This window comes from Panthera onca, chromosome B4, assembly GCF_046562875.1.
Source record: "Panthera onca isolate mPanOnc1 chromosome B4, mPanOnc1 haplotype 2, whole genome shotgun sequence".
Lineage (NCBI taxonomy): Eukaryota > Metazoa > Chordata > Mammalia > Carnivora > Felidae > Panthera > Panthera onca.
Window position 1 is genome coordinate 115894470 of NC_138345.1, and position 20101 is coordinate 115914570.

The 20101-nt window shown below is 36.7% G+C and overlaps 1 protein-coding gene across 10 annotated transcripts in view; it reads right to left on the reverse strand.

Annotated features, from left to right (window-relative positions):
* Positions 1 to 8067: 8067 nt before the first annotated feature.
* The window catches only part of NR2C1 (nuclear receptor subfamily 2 group C member 1), a 47218-nt gene continuing 35184 nt past the window's right edge, over positions 8068 to 20101 (reverse strand). For 8 of the 10 annotated variants that reach the window (XM_060656737.3, XM_060656732.3, XM_060656738.3 and 5 more), the window contains 4 exons: positions 16561 to 16700; positions 14325 to 14462; positions 12897 to 13002; positions 8068 to 9965 (listed from right to left, as the gene is read on the reverse strand). In XM_060656737.3, the coding sequence (XP_060512720.1) occupies positions 9791 to 9965; positions 12897 to 13002; positions 14325 to 14462; positions 16561 to 16700 (559 nt within the window). In that variant the 3' untranslated portion in view covers positions 8068 to 9790. The remainder of the gene's footprint in view (positions 9966 to 12896; positions 13003 to 14324; positions 14463 to 16560; positions 16701 to 20101) is intronic. The other 2 variants (XM_060656736.3, XM_060656740.3) reach the window with 2 other exon arrangements.

The window sequence follows — 20101 nt, forward strand, 5'->3', positions numbered from 1 at the left end:
ATGTAGAAATGTCTAAGAGTGCTTCATTTTTTTCCCATTTAAGGACTGTTTTTCTATCAAATATTGTGAAATATACATATAAAACTGTCCAATCTTAAAGGTCTACAACCAAGCCTATGAGAACACTATATGTGATGGATTATTTTCCAAAAGTGGCCGCAAAAAAAATTCTGGTTCCTTACATTGTTCCAGAATTTTGCCACTGTCTCATCAAGAGGTATAGTTTATTTTATCTCCCTCTGAACTTGAGACGCCTTTGTGTCTGCCTCAATGAATAAAATGACACAGAAGCAATGAGGGTGGAACCCTCATGGATGAGATTAGTATCTCCAGAAGAGGTTCCAGAGAGATCCTTAGCCCCTTCCATTATGTGAGGACACTGTGAGAAGTCAGCAATCTGCAACCCGTGGCAAGAAGTCACTAGAACTTGACCAGACTGGCACCCAGATCTCGGACTTTAAGCCTCCAAAACTGTGAGAAATATATGTTTGTTGTTTATAAGCCACGTGTTGTTGAAAGCCAACCTCTGTGCTCCAGAGCCAAAGCATAACACAAAGACATAGTATGGGGACACAGAGGAACGATAGTTTATTACCTTGCCAGGCAAAGGAGGCTGCAGCTGGCTAATGCCTTCAAAAGTGCACACCTGCCCTTTATTATAGGAAAATATAGGATCTGGGCGGTTTTGGGAGGAATCTGGTACATGCTGCCAGCCACATTTGTCATGTCTTTAAGGTGGTTTCATGACCAGTGCTAGTGCTGGCCATCCGAGTCTCGTTACTAAGTATACATTGAGGTCAGCAAGATGCCAATACAGATACTGAGTTCCTGGAACAAGTGATTCTACAGAAAAACAAGTGAAAGGGAGGAGGAGGCTTCAAGAATGAGGAAGAGAAAAGTTTGTTCAGTTTAAAGTCAAGCCTTGCCTGGGATGCCTGGGTCGCTTAGTCGGTTAAGCATCCAACTCTTGATTTGGGCCCCGGTCATGATCTCACAGTTCGTGAGTTCCGGTTCTGTGCTGAAAGTGGGGAGCCTGGTTGGGATTCTCTTTCCCTCTCTCTTTGTCCCTCCCTCACTCACACATGCTCTCTCGTTCATTCTCTTTCTCTCAAAATAAATAAACTTTAAAGTCAAGCCCTGCTAAAGTGTTAGCATGTCCATCTTAATTTCCATCCATCTTTACATCTATAGTGGTTTCACACCCAGTCTGGTATTTTGTTAGAGTAGCCCAAACAGAGGAAGACAAGCTAGGTTACAAGACTGTCTGGCTTCTGTCTGTCTCTCCCCTTTCTGTCTCTCTCATCACTTGTGCCAATAGCCACATGGAAATTATCTTTCATTTCTCACAAAGAGAGGAGTCCATGTCTATAGCTGAGTAGTTTTCTTAGCCCTCCCCGCCCCATAAGTTTAAAGGTTCAAAAGGTCTCTTTTGTACTGTTCTGTATCTTTTAGTCCAAAATGATACAATTGTTACAACTTCTTACAATTTATTTTTTTTAATTATTACATTTATTTATTTTTAAATGTTTATTTATTTTTGAGAGGGGGTGAGAGAGTGGTGGAAGAACACAGAGAGAGGGAGACAGAGAATCCCAAGCAAGCTCCATGCTGTCAGCACGGAGCCCCATGTGGGGCTGGAACTCATGAACTGTGAGATCATGACCTGAGCAGAAACCGAGTCAAGAAGCTCAACAGACTGAACCACCCAGGTTCCCCTGTTTATTTATTTTTTTAATTTAAATTTTAGTTAACATACAGCGCAATATTGTTTTTAGGAGCAGAATTCAGTGATTCATCACTTACATACAACACCCAGTGCTTATCACAAGTACCCTCCTTAGTATCCATCACCCATCTAGCCCATCTCCCACCAATCTCCCTCCAATAACCCATAGTTTGTTCTCTATTATTAAGAGTCCCTTGTGGTTTGTTTCCCTCTTTCCTGTTTTCTCCCCCCCTTCCCATATGTTCATCTGTTGTTTCTTAAATTCCACATATGAATGTAATCATATGGTATTTGTCTTTCCCTGATTGACTTATTTTGCTTAGCATTATATATTCTACCTCCATCCGTGTCATTGCAAATGGCAAGATTTCATTCTTCTTGATGGCTGAGTAATATTCTATTGTATATATTTATCCATTCATCAGTTGATGGACATTTGGGCTCTCTCCATAGTTTGGCTATTATTGATAATGCTGATAAAAACATTGGGGTGCATGTACTCCTTCGAATCTGTATTTTTTTTAATCCTTTGGGTTAATATCTAATAGTGCAATTGCTGTAGTTCTATTTTTAGTTTCTTCAGGAAACATCACACTGTTCTCCAGAGCGGCTGCACCAGTTTGCATTCCCACCAACAGTGCAAGAGGGTTCCCTTTTCTCTGCATCCTCACCAAAACCTGTTGTTTGTGTTGTTAATTTCAGCCCTTCTGACAGGTGTGAGGTGATATCACATTGTGGTTTTAATTTGTATTTCCCTGATGATGAGTGATGTTGAGCATCTTTTCATGTGTCTGTTAACTATCTGGATGTCTTCTTTGGAAAAGTGTCTATTCATGTCTTTTGCCCATTTCTTAACTGGACTATTTGTTTTCTGGATGTTGAGTTTGATAAGTTCTTTAAAGATTTTGGATACTCTTTATCAGATATGTCGCTTGCAAATATCTTCTCCCATTTTGTCGGTTGCCTTTCAGTTGTATTGTTTCCTTCACTATGCAGACGCTTTTTATCTTGATGAAGTTCCAATAGTTCCTGTTTGCTTTTGTTTCCCTTACCTCGCCAATGTGTCTAATAAGAAGTTCCTGAGGCCGAGGTCAAAGAGGTTGCTGCCCATTTTCTCCCCTAGGATTTTGATGGTTTCATGTCTCACATATAGGTCTTTCATTCATTTTGAATTTATTTTTGTGTATGATGTTAGCAAGTGATCCAGTTTCTTTTTTTTTTTTAATTTTTTTTTAACGTTTATTTATTTTTGAGACAGAGAGAGACAGAGCATGAATGGGGGAGGATCAGAGAGAGGGAGACACAGAATCTGAAACAGGCTCCAGGCTCTGAGCTGTCAGCACAGAGCCCGACGCGGGGCTCGAACTCACGGACCGTGAGATCATGACCTGAGCCGAAGTCAGCCGCTTAACCGACTGAGCCACCCAGGCACCCCAGAAGTGGTCCAGTTTCATTCTTCTGCATGTCGCTGTCCAGTTTTCCCCGCACCATTTTGTTGAAGAGACTTTTTTCCATTGGATATTCTTTCCTTTTTGTCAAAAATGAGTTGACCATATAGTTGTGGGCCCATTTCTGGGGTTTCTATTCCATTCCATTGATCTATGTGTCTGCTTTTGTGCCAGTACCATACTATCTTGATGACTACAGCTTTGTGATTTAGCTTGAAATCTGAAATCATGATGCCTCTAGTTTTTTCTTTTTCAGTGTTGCTTTGGCTATTTGGGGGTCTTTTGTGGTTCCATACAGATTTTAGGATTGTTTGTTCTAGCTCTGGTGGTATTTAGAAAGAGATTGCATTGATTGTGTAGATTGCTTTGGGTAGTATACACATTTTAACAATGCTTGTTCTTCCAATCCATGACCATGGAATGCTTTTCCATTTCTTTGTGCCCTCTTCAATTTCTTTCTATAGTTTTCAGAATATAGATATTTTACCTCTTTAGTGGAGTTTATTCCTAGGTAGCTTATTGTTTCTTATGTATCAATTTATGAACAACTCTATGAGACAAAGACCCATCAGGAAATCTTGTCAAGATGGGCTCTTCTCTACACTGGGCTTCTCCTGAGGCTGCTGAGCTATATCCTTTCTCAAGAATGGCTGCAACATTTCTGGTTCTGCATGCTCTTCCAGATGTTTGCCACTCCTGCACAACAGCCACTATCAACCTCCAGATGTGTGTGATTCCAAAAATTCCAATCCCTGCCCTTTGAGCTGACCCAGCTGTGACTGTAATGGAGCAGAAAAGTGGCCCATGCCAAGCTCTGACCTCATTGTAGATCCCTAAGCATAACAAGTATTTTAAATCACTAAGTTTGAGTGGTTTGTTACAAAGCAAGAGAATTAAACACTATTAATGCTTTGAAAGCCCCTTGTATGTTCCTCGTTTGTATCTTCTTCCTAATCCTCTAGAAGTAACTAGTATTCTAAATTAAGTACTAATAGGGGTGCCTGGGTGGCTCAGTAGGTTAAGCAGCTGGCTCTTGGTTTCAACTCGGGTCATGATTTCACAGTCCGTGAGTTGGAGCCTTGCAGCAGGGTCTGGGCTGACAGCCAAAACCTGCTTGGGATTCTCTCTATCTGCCCCTCTGGTGCTTGTGTTCTCTCTCACTCTCAAAATAAATAAGCTTAAAAAAACTAAGTACTAATAATCCCTCACTTTTTATTGATTTTTAAAAGTTTTATTTAAGTAATCTCTACACCCAACATTGAGCTTGAACTGAGGACCCTAAGATCACAAGTCACACGCTCTTCCAACTGAGCCAGCCAGGTGCCCTTCCTTTGTTTTTTAAGTTAATTTCACCACATATATCAGTAACTCTCAACAATGTTATTGTATTTACCTGTTTTCAATAAACAGGTTAAATCATACTTTTGGGCTTGCTTTTTTGTCCATGACTTTTGGGATTCATTGACATTGGTATTTTGTTCCTTTTTGTGTGTTACATAATAGGCCATTGGGTGTTTGCACTGCAATTTACTTATTCATTATCCTGTCAATGGGTATTTGGACAGTTTTCCTTTTTTTTTTTTTTTTTTGCTCTTACAGTGCAGACATGAAGACTTTAGCATGCCTCCTGGCACATGTACAAGAGCTTCTGTAGGGTAAATAAGCAGATATGTGCACATACTTTACAATGTAATGTAAGTTTACATTCTGGAGATGGTTATTATCAACAGACACTCCCACCTTCAACACACATCCTGTTGCTTCACATACTCTGCACTTGGTAATTCAACTTCAAATTCTATCATTCCAGTGAGTTTCTGCCTATTTAACAGACTTTTAATAATCTCTTATTTCCCCTTCCCAAGTAGATGCTGCAAATCCTAGAGCATTCTGGAGGATGTGTGGTGCAAATCAGGCTGCTTCTCAGCTTTCTCTACTGTAGGCTAAGTCAGCCTTCTCAGGTTTGCTAAAATGATCACCACTAATGTGTTTTCCAGCATTCAAAATTTTGTGGCTTTCATTTATTTCTCTCCCATTATTTTTGTCTTTATGAAATAATGCCTTGAACAAACTTTTGGCTGTTTTAATGATGTCTAAGGGAGTTAGAATTAAATGTATGTGTTGGAGGCATGATCTTCCACCATGGATTTTTAAAATTTGTTTTTCATTTCTAAATATTGTTTTGGCTTGCTTTCATAATTTACTTGGTCTTTTTTGCTATTCCCTTTTCTTGCTTACTTTCTGATCCTATTTTTTTCCCCTTAAAACCTATCATAATTATAATCTGGATGTGACAATTTCAGTATCTCACACTGTCTTTCAGGGTCTATGTGTCGTGCTTATCTCTGACTTGTTCAAGTGGCTTGTTTCCTTGTGTTTGGTAATTTCGTCATCTCATATGGGTGAGCTTAATTAGGGGTGAGGTTCTAAATTACGGGTCAGCAAACTATGCCCCAAGGGCCAAGTTTGGTCCATTACCTGCTTTTGTAAGTGTTCTACTACACTATAGCCAGGCCCATTCATTTATGGACTGTCTATAGCTGCTTTTGCACAATAGAGTTGACTAGTTGCTAGACACTGGATGGCCCACAAAGTAAAACAAATATTTACTTCCTGGCCCTTCACAAAAAAGTGTGCCAACTTATGATCTAAATTATGGATATTTTTTTGGGGGGGCCTGGGTGGCTCAGTTAAGCGTCCAATGTTGGCTCAGGTCATGATCTCGTGGTTGGGGAGTTCATGCCCCCACGTTGGGCTCTGTGCTGAAAGCTCAGAGCCTGGAGCCTGCTTCAGATTCTGTCTCCCTCTCTCTCTGCCCCTCCTCCACTCACACTCTGTCTCTGAAGAATAAATGTTAAAAAAAAAATTACGGATACTTTTTCCAGAAAAGATGCCTATTTGCTTCTGCCAGAACAGGGAGTGGGGTAGGGGGTGAGGGGCAGAACTCAGGACCTGCACCAACTTTAGGCTTCTTTGAAAACTCATGTCAGACTCATGAGCCCAGCAACAGATCAAAGGCCTTCACGGTACCTACTGATTCCACTATATTGCTAGAAGCAGCAATATGGTATCTTCTCTGACTATATTGTTCTGATATTAAGACAGTAAGGATGTTTTTCATTTAAAGCGTGGATCCTTTCAACCTAGGGACACATATTCCTTTGTGGACCTTTTCTTGTATTATCTAATAATTTCCTTACCTCAAGCCTTCGTTTTCTTTCTTTAACTCTTGTTATTATAAAATGTTAGGCCTCCTGATTTGATGCTCTAATTTTATTTTTTCTTACTTTATCTTTTGGTTATACTTTCAGGGGGGAGTTTCTCAAAAATTTTATCTTCCAACCCTTCTAATGAATCACTTTGGCTATCATTTTTAATTTCCAGGGACAGTTACTTGCCCCAAATTTCCCTTTTCTTTAATGTTTATTCATATTTGAGAGAAAGAGAGAGTGTGAGCGGGGGAGGGGCAGAAAGGGAGGACACACAGACCAAATTTCCCTTTTCAAAGCATCCTGTTCTCATTTAATGGATACAACATCTTTCAAAATATTACCTCTGGAAGTGGATATTTTTCTTTAAAAATATTTTTTAATGTTTATTTTTGAGAGAGAGAGACAGAGCATGAGCAGGGGAGGGGCAGAGACAGAGGAAGATACAAATCTGAACCAGGTTCCAGGCTCTGAGCTGTCAGCATAGAACTCACAGTGAGATCATGACCTGAGCTGAAGTCAGATGCTTAATCAACTGAGCCACCCAGGTGCCCCTGGAGGTGGATATTTTTCTGATCCCTGGATTATATTTGCCTCCCCTGGGACCTAAGAATGTCTGTTCTTTTAGGTACTGGAGATTTTCCTCAATTATCTAGTGATCCTGGTTCTAAATTCATATTTAATAGTAGGTACTAAAGATCTGAACAGAAACCCCACGTGTATGTATGTATGTATGTATGTATGTATGTATGTGTGTGTATATGTATGTTTATATATATACATATATATAATTTGGAAATTAGTTTGGCTTCACTGAAGAGTGATAAAGTAGCAAAGAGGCTTTTCATCAAGGTACAACAAAAAGTGAGTACCTGGAGATCTTTTCTCTAAGGCCAATTAATTTCTCTGAAGATAAAAATCCTGGCAGAGAAGCCTATTCCAATGGCCAGCATTGTGGGAACATGATTAGGGAGCCCATATTCAGAATGCAGATTTTCACTTAATCTGTATTTTCAACCCTTAATATAACTAATCCAAGCTGTTATCCCTGGTACCCTGGAAATCCTTGGATCTTCCAGTTCATTTCTAAAGAGAATTAACCTCTGCCTCCTGCTCAAAAAGCTGGAAGGACAAAAGTGGTCACCTGACCTAAGGGTAGAAAAAGATAATTCAATAATTCTGTACACAGACCTGCAACCAATCTTTTTTTTTTTTTAAATGTCCCAAGCATCATCTCTGAATATGAACACCAGTTCTTCCAGATACCAAGCATCTTTTCTGGCTACTGGCATCTTTCTCACTGAACTGCCTTTTGCAGGCACTCTGATTAGAGCTTCCTTGATTCTGGCTCTGCTAATAAGTCAGTTAGTCTCTCTCTACCTCCATTTTGTTTTCTAAGAATTTACTGAATTTGCTTTCCTTTGATTTCTTGTTTCCTGTTTCATTTCTCATTGTGTGGTTACACTTTACACATTGTGTTATTTTACTAAGACTTCAGGAGAGAAAATAAATTAATAGTTAATCTGCAGTTTTAGCTGAAAGTCTTCAAACTGAGTTGTAAATAATCCTAAAATACTGGATATGGAAATGTTTTCCATGCATTTCCCTTCCTAGAAGTACTTTAATAAATTCTGTTAGAGATTTGTTAACAGAACAAACAAATGGATGACCAAACACTCTGAAATCAAATAAATTGACATTTTTAATGCAGGTCACATTTTAACAGAGTTTTAGAAATACTTCCAAATATAACTACAAATTTATTCAGGAAAAATACCTGAAAGAAAAATGCATCTTAATTAACCATTAGTATATTATTTTAAAGAATTATTTTCCTGAATCCTTGGCTTACTTCAATGGGTTTATAAAGATATAAACCTACTGATTTTTCCATTTGAATATTTTATACTAAATGTAGTTTTTCCCAGTTGATAAATTATAAATAAAACTGTTGATAAAAATTACATTTAAAATAGGGGAAAAAATTTCCCTTAATAAGTTGGTAAAGACTGGAAGTTGATACTTTTAAACTTCTGATTTACTATAAAGTAACTATTAGTAAAATCCACATCCTCCCCTAAATTCAGCTTTTCTTCTGTTGCAAAAATCTTTATAAAAATGTACTCTGAGTGCAATAAAATCTCCATATTTTTTAAAAAATCAACAAATAGATAAACCAAAATTCATTATGACAATCAGAGCAAGGAAAGATTTAACAGTTAATCAGGTTTGCTGAGGAAAACATTACTGTGGAAGGCATCCAGGGAGTCTAAAATGGTTTTGTTGTGGCAACAAGGCTTCAGGTTGATGTGCATACTCTTGTTAAAACAGCTTTCCCTCCTTTAGGGTGAAATATCAAATATCAGTGCATATTCCTTTACATGTTAAAAAACGTAAATTTTTGAAAATTACCAATTTGCTTTAAAATAATTGTTTAACTCACCTTGAAAACACAGATTGGATATGAGAAATCCATTATTTAACAAACTGGGTATTTCTAAGGCCCTAAAAGAAACTGGCTAAAACTCACGGAAGGGTCAGGAAGTTATAATGCAGGTCAGGAAAGAGGGAGAGAAGTCAAATGCCGTTTGTGGAATGGAAAAGCAATAATTTTAATATCCATTTTGAAATACTGAAACATTTGGGGCTCAGTCTCTACTACTTTAAAACATAGCAGTAAACCAAAAATATTAAAACCTGAATCCTACCTCATTCTCAAAAACAATTTTCTGCTACATACATAAATAAAAAGTGCTTGTAACTAATAATATACAACACTAAAAAAAGTCTTGAGATCATAAATGGCCTATGTCTCATTGCCAGCAATGAGAGTGGTATATGCTAAAGGTACCATAATATTTACAAAAGACAAAAAATATATATATTCAGTAATTATTTCCTATGGTTCTAATGTTATCATTATGCCACTGAGAATAAAAGAATCTTCTTTTACGTGGTAATTAAAACAGATTATATATTAAGAGTAAAATGCAAGGAAATCCTCTTTAGGTATTTCTGACAATTAAGTGTTTGTACTAGTTCATAATGAAAAATATGAATAGAACACAATTCTGGAAAAAAAAAGACTAATTTATTTGTTTTATAAGATAAAATATAATAAGAGATCTTAGTGTAGATGCCAAGAAGTGACAGCTTAAGGTGTCCTCTTAACCAAGAATAAATTCATAATATTTCTTATTCACTTAAATAAGGCAGGAAAGGAAATTCTGATTCCTGATACCTGCCCAGTCACTTCAAAAATTCTTAAGAAGTTAAAATAAAAACACCTTGGTTTTTGGTTACTCTTTAAAGTCAAAATTTCCAGATACCCTGGAAGTAACTAGTTTAATTTGGTGTCATTTTGTGTTCCGGGAAAGAACAGTAAGTTTACACTGATATCTCAGATTTCAAATGCTGTGACCAATTATTTGTGAGTTATAATCTGCAGGTTCCATTTTTAAAATATGTGGGATGACACTGTCAATTCGTACATTGCCAATGAGGCCTTTGAAAAACAATTCTTCAGTGATAGTAGCATTCATCAATCGCAAAGCTGGTAATCTAAGTAGTAGTCTGGACAACCTGAAAAATAAAGGGGAAGGAAAAAACAAGGGGTAAATAAAAAAGAGATTTAGTAGAAAACTAGGAGCAGTTTCTGCATGTACCTGGTTGAAGTCTAATTTAATAAAGTTCTAATTTTCAACAGTTAAAATAAAAACTTAAATAAAATAAAAACTTAAATAACTTAAAATAAAATAAACTTAAAATAAATAACTTAAAATAAAACTTAAAATAAAAACTTATTCTCGGGGCGCCTCGGTGGCTCAATTGGTTAAGTGTCCGACTTTAGCTCAAGTCATGATCTCACGGTTTGTGAGTTCGAGCCCCGCGTCAGGCTCTGTGCTGACAACTTGAAGCCTGCTTTGAATTCTGTATCTCCCTCTCTCTTCCCCATCCCTGCTCATGCTCTGTCCTCTTTCTCAAAAATGAATAAACATTAAAACAAAACAAAACAAAACTTAAGTATTCTCAAGCCTCAGAATACATGACAATCATCTGGCTATAAGTGCAGTCTGACAGACTTCACTGGAAAGCCTTGCTCTTAACTGCTACACTGTGTTGCCTCCACTTGGTCAGATGGACCATGGAACTAAGTTATTAAAACACAGATCACATTATACATTTAAGGATGGCTTACAAACTTGGGGCACCTGGGTGGCTCGGTGGGTTAAGCATCCAACTCTTGATCTCGGCTCAGGTCGTAATCTCACAGTTCGTGGGATTGAGCCCCACATTGGGCTCTGTGCTGACAGTACAGAGCCTGCTTGGTATTCTCTCTGTCTCTCTCCCTCTTTCTCTGCCCCACCCCTCCATGTGCATGTTCTCTCTCTCTCAAAATAAATAAATAAACTTAAAAAAAAAAGTGGCTTAGAAACTCAGTTGAGGTTATAAGAACAACAATATTTTGTGTTATCAGGACACATGGGACTCAATGGTAATCAGAAAGACAAATGGAAATGGTAAAGCAGGCAACAGTTACTACTGGGAAGAGCACAGAATATGGAATCAAGACCACTGGGTTCAAATCTTAATTCACCTGCTCCCCTACCTCTGTGAATGTGTGTTAGCCATCTCTCTGTATTATGATGAAGATTAATGAAATGATCCCTGCCAGTTTCTATGCTATTGAGGATCTTAAAGGCAGGCCCATACCTTGCATGAAGGCATATTATAAGTTGAAAACTGCTGCTAATTTATTATTATTTTTAAGTCTATTTTTGAGAGAGAGCATATGCATGTAAGAGGGGGAGGGGCAGAGAGAGAGGGAGAGAGAGAGAATCCCAAGCAGGCTCTGTGCTGTCAGCACAGAGCCCCATGTGTGGCTTGATCTCCTGACTGTGAGATCATGACCTGAACTGAAATCAAGAGTCAGACACTTAACTGACCAAACCACCCAGGTGCTCTGATAATTTATTATTTTTAAATAAATCAGAATGTAAGAAACTGAGAAAGAGTTCCAGCGATCAGTCAAAGCACCTGGAACCTAATGGAAGAGAGGTCAGCAAAAACTATATGTCAAAGAGGAGGAACAATTTAATTTGTATAATGAGGTATAAAACAAGTTTTGAAACATTAAAAAACTGAAAGCAATCACAACAAAACCAACAACAACAATAAAAACCATTCCAAGAAGCTTGGGTATGTTTATCCTGCCCATAGTCTAAGGTCTTGAACACAAACATTGGAGACCAACTGAAACCAGGATTAAGTCACCTTCCTGTAGCCAATACTCTCCTCCTCAAATTACTCAGTTCCTGTTTGTTCCCAACAGCTGAGCTGCAGCAATAAAGCTGGTAGGAAGCAGGGTAGGAAAACCGGTTAGATAAACTAAGGCTGATTTTCAAGGTGGAACTGGCTTATAAATCTATTACATACTATCTATAAAATGTTATTTTATTTTTTAAAAATGTCTATTTTTGAGAGACAGAGCACAAGTGGAAGAGGGGCAGAGAGAGAGGGAGACACAGACTCTGAAGCAAGCTCCAGGCTCTGAGCTGTCAGCAGAGCCTGATGTGGGGCTTGAACCCATGGACCGCAAGATCATGACCCGAGCTGAAGTTGGACACTTAACCAACTAAGCCACCCAGGCACCCCTGTAAAAAAATTATTTTATGCAAAACATTCTTTTATTAGTTTGAAGCATGTAAAATTAAGAATAATATTAGTAAACACATTTATATAGCCCTTACTATAAATATATATACTATATATTATATTACATATATGTATACTATATATGTAACATACTATGTAGTAGGCACTGTCCTAGGCTATTTACATATATGAACTGATTCAACCACTATACCAATTGTAAAATGTGGGTACTGCCTACATTTAATAGAGAAACTGAAACACAGAAGTTGAATAACTTGCCCAAGGTCACACAGCTAGGGTCAAGAGTCAAACCCTGCCTGGTATTCTGGCTCTGAAAGCCATGTGCTTCACTACTACTCTCCAAGATGGTTCCTCTTCAAAAACTGAGTTGGATCTTCCAAAAATTTTTTTCAAAGGATGTTATCAAGAAATACCTTGGTAGAAATATCATAAACCAAATTTCTAAATTACCTATAAAATAGTCGAATGGTGTTTTTATTCATTCATTCCTATTTTTTCCCTTTTACTAATAAAATCCCTTATTTCAGTTGAAGAAAACAGAGTTTGGGCACTAGAGTTATACAACCTGGGTTCACAGGCAGGCCCTGCCATTTATGTGTAACCTTGAGTAAGTTATTTAACCTCTCTCTTCAGTCTCCTTATAGCATTGTAAGAATTGTGTGAAATACTACCTGTAAATCACTCACAACAATGCACTATTGCTTTTAAAAGCATTAGCTATTTCAAAGGTCCATGGTGACCAAAACACTGAATTACTCTTGGGATGGAAAAAAAAAAATAACAGATTCACAAAAAATTTTAGGATGTATTTAATTAACTAATTTAACTTGTAGATACCTGTAGGTGTCATCTGGGTATGTTTTGGTTATATAATCTTGGAATTCCACATATGCCTTTTCCTGAAATTTCTCAATTTGTTCCATGTTTTCTAGGCCTGGATGATCTGAAACATCGAAGAATATATTGTTACCCTAGTTCTAAATGCTCATTTAGTAAAGTACAGAGCGGGGCACCTGGGTGGCTCAGTCAGTTAAGTGTCTGACTCCTGGTTTTGGCTCAGGTCATGTTCTCAAGGTTCGTGAGTGTGAGCCCTACATCAGGCTCCGTGCTGACAGTGTGTAGAACCTACTTAGGATTCTCTCTCTGCCCCTCCCGTATGTGCTCTCTCTCTCAAAAAAAAAAAAAAAAAGAAAAAAAAAAAAAAGAATATTTAATAAAATAAAATTACATTGTATCAAATCTGTGTTCTCTCAAACTTAAGGAAAATGAAGGTGGCAAATTGGTTGTGATTAAAATGTAGATATATATTATTAACTTACGTGAAACATTATAAGAAACGGTTAAAAGAAAAAAAGCTTTAATCATCTTATTGGAATCACTGAGTGTAAAAAGCAGGTTTTCTCAGATAATTTTATTATGATGCACAGGAACAGAAATACATACCAAAATAAAAAACAGAATCTAAAAGAACAGTTAATTTTCCTTATTCAGAAATTGATCATTGAACTTACTGTCATTTTACCATACGTGAAAGCTAGAAACTGTCAGGAAAACAGGAGACATTTTTTTACCTGTTGGTAACTCTAATCAGATGTTTAGAAGCTTAACCCATTAACAAAACAATACTCATCTTTCATTTGCCTATTAGTGATGCCTAGCAAAATATGCCAAAGAATTCAAATGCTGATGTGACCATAACTATGTCATTTCGATGATTTCTTCAACTTTCTTTCTCATACTTAAATGTCTAACACCCATAAAATTCACTGATTTAAAGTGTATAATTCAATAGTTTTTAGTATATTCACAGTTATGCAACCATCATCCCAAAACATTTAGAACACTTTAGATTTTTGTTACCCCAAAAGAAACTCTGTGCCTGTTAGTAGTCACTTTCCATGCTCCTCGCTCCTTAGTCCCTGGTAACCACCAATCTATTTTATGTCTCTACAGACTTGCTTATTCTAGACATTTCATAGAAATGGAATCATATAAAATGTGATCTTTTGTAACTGGCCTCTTTCACTTAGGATACTGTTTTCAACCATGGTGTAGCATGTATCAGAATTTTATTCCTTTTAATGGCGCAATGATATTCTGCTGTATGTGGATATGTAGATGTTACATTTTGTTTATTCATTTGTTGATGGACACTTGGGCTGTTTCCACTTTAACTGCATTCCCATCAGCAATGTATGAGGGTTCCCATTTCCCCATACCCCCAGCCACTGTATGGTAAATAAGAAGTAAATGTTTATGTAGTACCTGGACTGAAGAGTACTATTGCCTTCAGGTAGGCATATTCATATCCATCAATGCAGAGTTTAACCATGCTGTTGCAGAACTCCTGTAGTTTAAAGATGTGCTCCATCAATAATTTTCTTCTTTCTGTTGACATTTTATCTTTAATTAAAAACAAACAGACAAAAGCTTCTAGTTTTTGGCTAAAATGTATATCTATTTTTACCCAAGACATTTCCTTCTCAATAATTTCCAGTTTTGAATACAGCCAATCTATAAATGTTTAAGATTCTGTATCACTGCAAAGATGAAACTAATTAATGATCTTCAGATAGTGCTCATTCAAGAAAAAAAACAAGCTGTTAGTAAACAAAACAAAAACCTCAACAAATTTAGTGTTTCCTTTCAAGATACATCTTTGAGAAGATAAGCTGTAAAGATAACCTCCTGAAAAACTGGCCTACAAGACTCAGATTTTGATAACAAGATTTAATTTAAGCTTAGAGTTTTTAAAAGTTACCAACACTACTAAAATAGAAACAAATACCTAGCAAAAAACACTACCAAGACCAAAAGAAAAGTTGAATAGTTTTATAAGAACTTTTAAAATTTATAGTGTTTAAAACACATCTGATTAGTCAACCACAGCTTTAGTGAAGGTAGGCTGTGTATAACTCATTACAAATTCATGAGAAATGAATCAAGACCAGGAGTCCATAAGTAAGATAGGAATGTAGTGCTACCTTCTAGCAGGATCTATTGTTGATAACATTAAGGTGATTTTTCTGCCCTCAAACAGGAAATGGAAGATGACTTAAAAATAATGTATGGGAATGCAAGCTGCTGCAGCCACTCTGGAAAACAGTATGGAGGTTCCTCAAAAAACTAAAAATAGAACTACCCTACAACCCAGCAATTGCACTACTAGGCATTTATCCATGGGATACAGGTGTGCTGTTTTGAAGGGACACATGCACCCCCATGTTTATAGCAGAACTATCAACAACAGCCAAAGTATGGAAAGAGCCCAAATGTCCATCGATGGATGAATGGATAAAGAAAATGTGGCATATATATATATATATATATATATATATATATATATATATACACACACATACACACACACAATGGAGTATTACTCGGCAATCAAAAAGAATGAAATCTTGCCATTTGCAACTATGTGGATGGAACTGGAGGGAGGGTATTATGCTAAGTGAAATTAGGGAAAGACAAAAATCATATGACTTCACTCATATGAGGACTTTAAGAGACAAAACAGATGAACATAAGGGAGGGGAAACAAAAATAATATAAAAACAGGGAGGCGGACAAAACAGAAGAGACTCATAAATATGGAGAACAAACTGAGGGTTACTGGAGGGATTGTAGGAGGGGGGATGGGCTAAATGGGTAAGGGGCACTAAGGAATCTACTCCTGAAATCATTGTTGCACTATATGCTAATTTGGATGTAAATTTTAAAAACTAAAAAATAAAAATTAAAAAAAAGCACACACACACAAAAGAGTTGGCACTCAAAAAAAATAACTAAATAAAAATAATGTAAAACATGCTAAGGAAATATCACATGACTCCCAATTTGTAAATTATTCCTGAATGCAAAAAGCAGTTCTTCCCATTTGAGGATGGGGCATGCTTGTGGTTAGTCACAAGCCAACCTGAAGTTAAACATTTGTAAATCAATGACTGCCTATCTCCTCAAATAAATGAAAGCTGTAATCATCTTGGCATCAAGAAAAGGAAAGAGAGGGGCGCCTGGGTGGCTCAGTCGGTTAAGCGTCCGACTTCAGCTCAGGTCACAGGTCACGATCTCGCGGTCTGCGAGTTCGAGCCCCGCGTCGGGCTCTGGGCTGATGGCTCAGAGCATGGAGCTTGCTTCCGATTCTGTGTCTCCCTCTCTCTCTGCCCCTCCCCCGTTCATGCTGTGTCTCTCTCTGTCTCAAAAATAAAATAAACGTTAAAAAAAAAAAAATTTAAAGAAAAGGAAAGAGAGTCAAGATTGTTCTGGGACTGTTTAAGTGAGAGAATATATCCCAATGAACAATTTTGTTGTGCTCTGATTTGAAAATATTTTTGGGTGATTAATGGATGAATTTATCAAAATGTAGAAATTATCTCACGCAAAAAGGGTGCTGGTACCTAAAACATTAATCAGATATTTAACTTCTACTTTATAAAACTGATGCTCTCCCCTCCTCTTATCTCCTAGAAAAGGAAATAAATAAAATGCTCCTTACCTTGCTGAAGGCTACCGTGAAGACAATTGACAAACGTTGCTAATATAGTTGCCACATTCATCACTTGCCAGCACTGGGCAAGACCAAGAGTAAAAAGTTCATTCCAATAAGCTTTCACCAAAGATATGCTATTTTCTTGCCTATTAAAATAAACACAACACATATCAGATATTAATATGTATTTTATAAACTTTACAACTGATTCATCTATTTAAAAATAAAATATTACTTAACTAAAATTATTCTAGAAGGACCAACTGGGCATGGACCTGGTCAATTCTGTCTTATATAATGAATAGCAACTGATGAGGAAGGCTTATAAATTTAAATATTAGCTAGCTTACTAATTAATCAGCCAGTTTATAAGAACAGTTGTAGGTAGTATTGCAAACTAAAAGTTAGGGCTTTAATCCCACATTTCATGGAAACAGATGGAATATAGATTATTTTTAAAAATATTAAAAGCAAAAGCATACACTTAAAAACTCTCCCAAGTTTTCTTTCGGTTTAAATTCAGGTAAGTGCTTTTTTATGTAAGGGTAACTAGAATGATTTGATGATAGGTAAGCAACCAACTTCCTGGGAGAAATGGTTTGTTCTGTATGTTTCAGATAGGATATTAGTATCCCTATAAATGAGATACCTAGGGGTGCCTGCTCATGCTCTGTCTCTCAAAAATAAATAAATGTTAAAAAATTTTTTATTTTTAATTTAGTTTTATTTAAAAACAAAATTTTTTTAGTGTTTATTTATTTGTGAGAGACAGAGTGTGAGTAGGGGAGGAGCAGAGAGAGAGAGGGAGACAAAGAATCCGAAAGCAGGCTCCAGGCTCTGAACTGTCAGCACAGAGCCTGACGCGGGGCTCAAACTCACAAACCACAAGATCATGACCTGAGCCGAAGTTGGATGCTTACTGACTGAGCCGCCCAGGTGCCCCCCAACTGCAATTTTTTTTTTAAATGAGATAACGAGGATTTTACTAGGAATAATGAAAATAAGGTCCTTTCCTGAACTTCTGAATAAGAAATTTCAAGAGCATGAGGGAGTAGAAAAAAATATTGGAATAGAAGTCAACCAAGGTTTTTAAACCTACAACATCCACTGATTATCCATTTGAAATCTGGCTAATAAGATTCTCAGGTCTCAGCTGCTTAACTATATAAAATGAAGAGACACTGTATGTCCTACACCCTGCTCAGTTACTACAAGATGCAAACTTAAGAGTTAGTTGAGTAGGGCAAAAAATAGAGTTAGAGTTAGGTGAGTAGGGCAAAAAATAAAGTATATGCCAGGTAGTATTCAAGGCACTGGAAAAATAGCAATACATAGGATGGATTAAGTCTGCCTCCACGAAAAAGATAAACATAGTAAAGAAATATTATTTCACATATTTTATATAAATATTATACACACATGCATATAGTTATACACACATTAAGTTAGTTTCAGGTAATAAAAATTCTCCATTACTATAATAGGATGATGCATCAAAAAATGGGGAGTGTTCAGATAAGGTGGCTAGAGAAGGTCTGTCTGAAGGGCTGACATGTGAGTAGAGAAAGCTGGGAAAGAACTTAAAAAACAAAAACATGTAGGGCAGTGCCAATTTGTTTTGCAAATCAAAATTTATTTGAAAGTGAAGTTTAAATAAAAAGAAAATCAGTATTTTCAAATGTCCATATAAAAAATGATGTAAAATTTCAATCTTAAAATCGAACAAAATAAAAGAGAACAAAATACTATTTTCATGTATCAGAAAACAAGGATAAAATCCAGAATTGAGGAGGGTATGAGAAAATAAGAATTCATTCTCACACAAGCACTGCTGATGTATTAACTGGCTCAACATCTTTTTGGAGGACAATTTAATAGTACCTATCTTTCAAAAAAATAGAACCTATTTTTCTATAGGTTCAGCAACCTCTTCGACTCAGCAACTCCTTTTGTAAGAACATATTTTATAGAACTACTCAAAGCAGGCAAAAGTATACATACAATGCAACAATGCTTATTGTAGCAGTGGATAGAATAACAAAGAAAACTAGCAAGAACCTAAATGTCTACTAATAAGGAATAAGTACGTAAATAATAAATCCTGTAAAAGGGAATACTAGGCAACCACTAAGAATAAATTTACATGTGTTGACATAGGAAGAAATCCATCATCTAAGTGTAAAAAGAAAGGCAAAGCATACGATATGTAAGTATATATATGATTATTATTTCCGCGTGGAAAAGATGCGGTAGGATGCCAAACTGTTAATATTGGGGTTAGTTATCTCTGGAGAATGAAATTTTACTTTATGTTTCTATACTCCAGTATTTATTTTTTTGTTCATTTATTGATTTTGAGAGAGGGAGAGAATCCCAACCAGGCTCTGTGCTAACAGCACAGAGCCTGACATGAGGCTTGATCTTGATCCCACGAACCATGACATTATGACCTGAGCTGAAATCATGAGTCTGATGCTTAACCAACAGAGCTACCCAGGCACCCCCTGAAGTTTTATCTTTATTTATTTTCTTTTAAAATATTTATTTTGCGAGAGAGTGCATGTGGGGGAGGGGCAGAAAGACAGGGAGAGAATCCCAAGCAGGCTCTGTGCTCTCAGCAGAGCCCAATAGGGGGGGTTGATCCCACATGCCATGTGGAGTTGGATGCTTAACTGACTGAGTCACCAAGTGCGCCTGATTCTGAAGTTTCCAAGAGGAAACAGTTAACCAAAGTAATTAGTGGACACAAGAAAGGAAAATGAATACAGCCAACAGACCAAAAAAAAAAAAAAAAAAAAAAAAAAGAAAATCAAAGCTCTTACTGGCCTGTGCTATACCTAGTACTAAGAAAGTACTTTGACATTGTCGTAGGAGATTCAGAGAAAAGGTTAAGGAGTAACTTTGCAGAGGGTGAGGAATAACAAAATTGTTTTGAATACCTTAAGGGAAAAATGATAAGTGGCAATTGAGAAATAAGCCATATTATTTTGTTTCCAAAGGAAAAGAGCTAAATATGGAGATTAATTCTGGAAAGATATCTATATTTACATCTTCATCCAAAACAAAACCCAAAATATCCTTGTATTATAGTTAGCCATGCTTTTCAAATATGTTTTCAGAAAGTTCATTAGGAAAGGAAAACAGGAAGTCCTTTTTAAAAGGAAGTTCCTGAAAGAACGAAGGAAAATGAGCACTGATAATCTACTTTGCAGCAGTACTGCAAAGTACTGGGTCAGGTAATTTACATTCATCATTCTCAGCTAAGTAGTCTATCCAGCAAGAAAGCATTTCTGCTTCTAATTTACAGATGCAGAAATGGAGCTGTTAATTAAGTAGCAAAGCTAGCAGATAAATAAATCCAGCATTTGAACCCAGGTGTTCAGGTGTTCAAAGTCTATGTTTTTGTGTAATTCACAACAAATTTTAGCAAGTAAGATGCTAAAGTGCAATTTCACAGTAGACTCCCCATTTATAGTTAATATTTTGTGATGGTAAGGGCATGTTTGCTGTCAACTTTCTTCAGTTAAAAACAAATGATTATTATAAT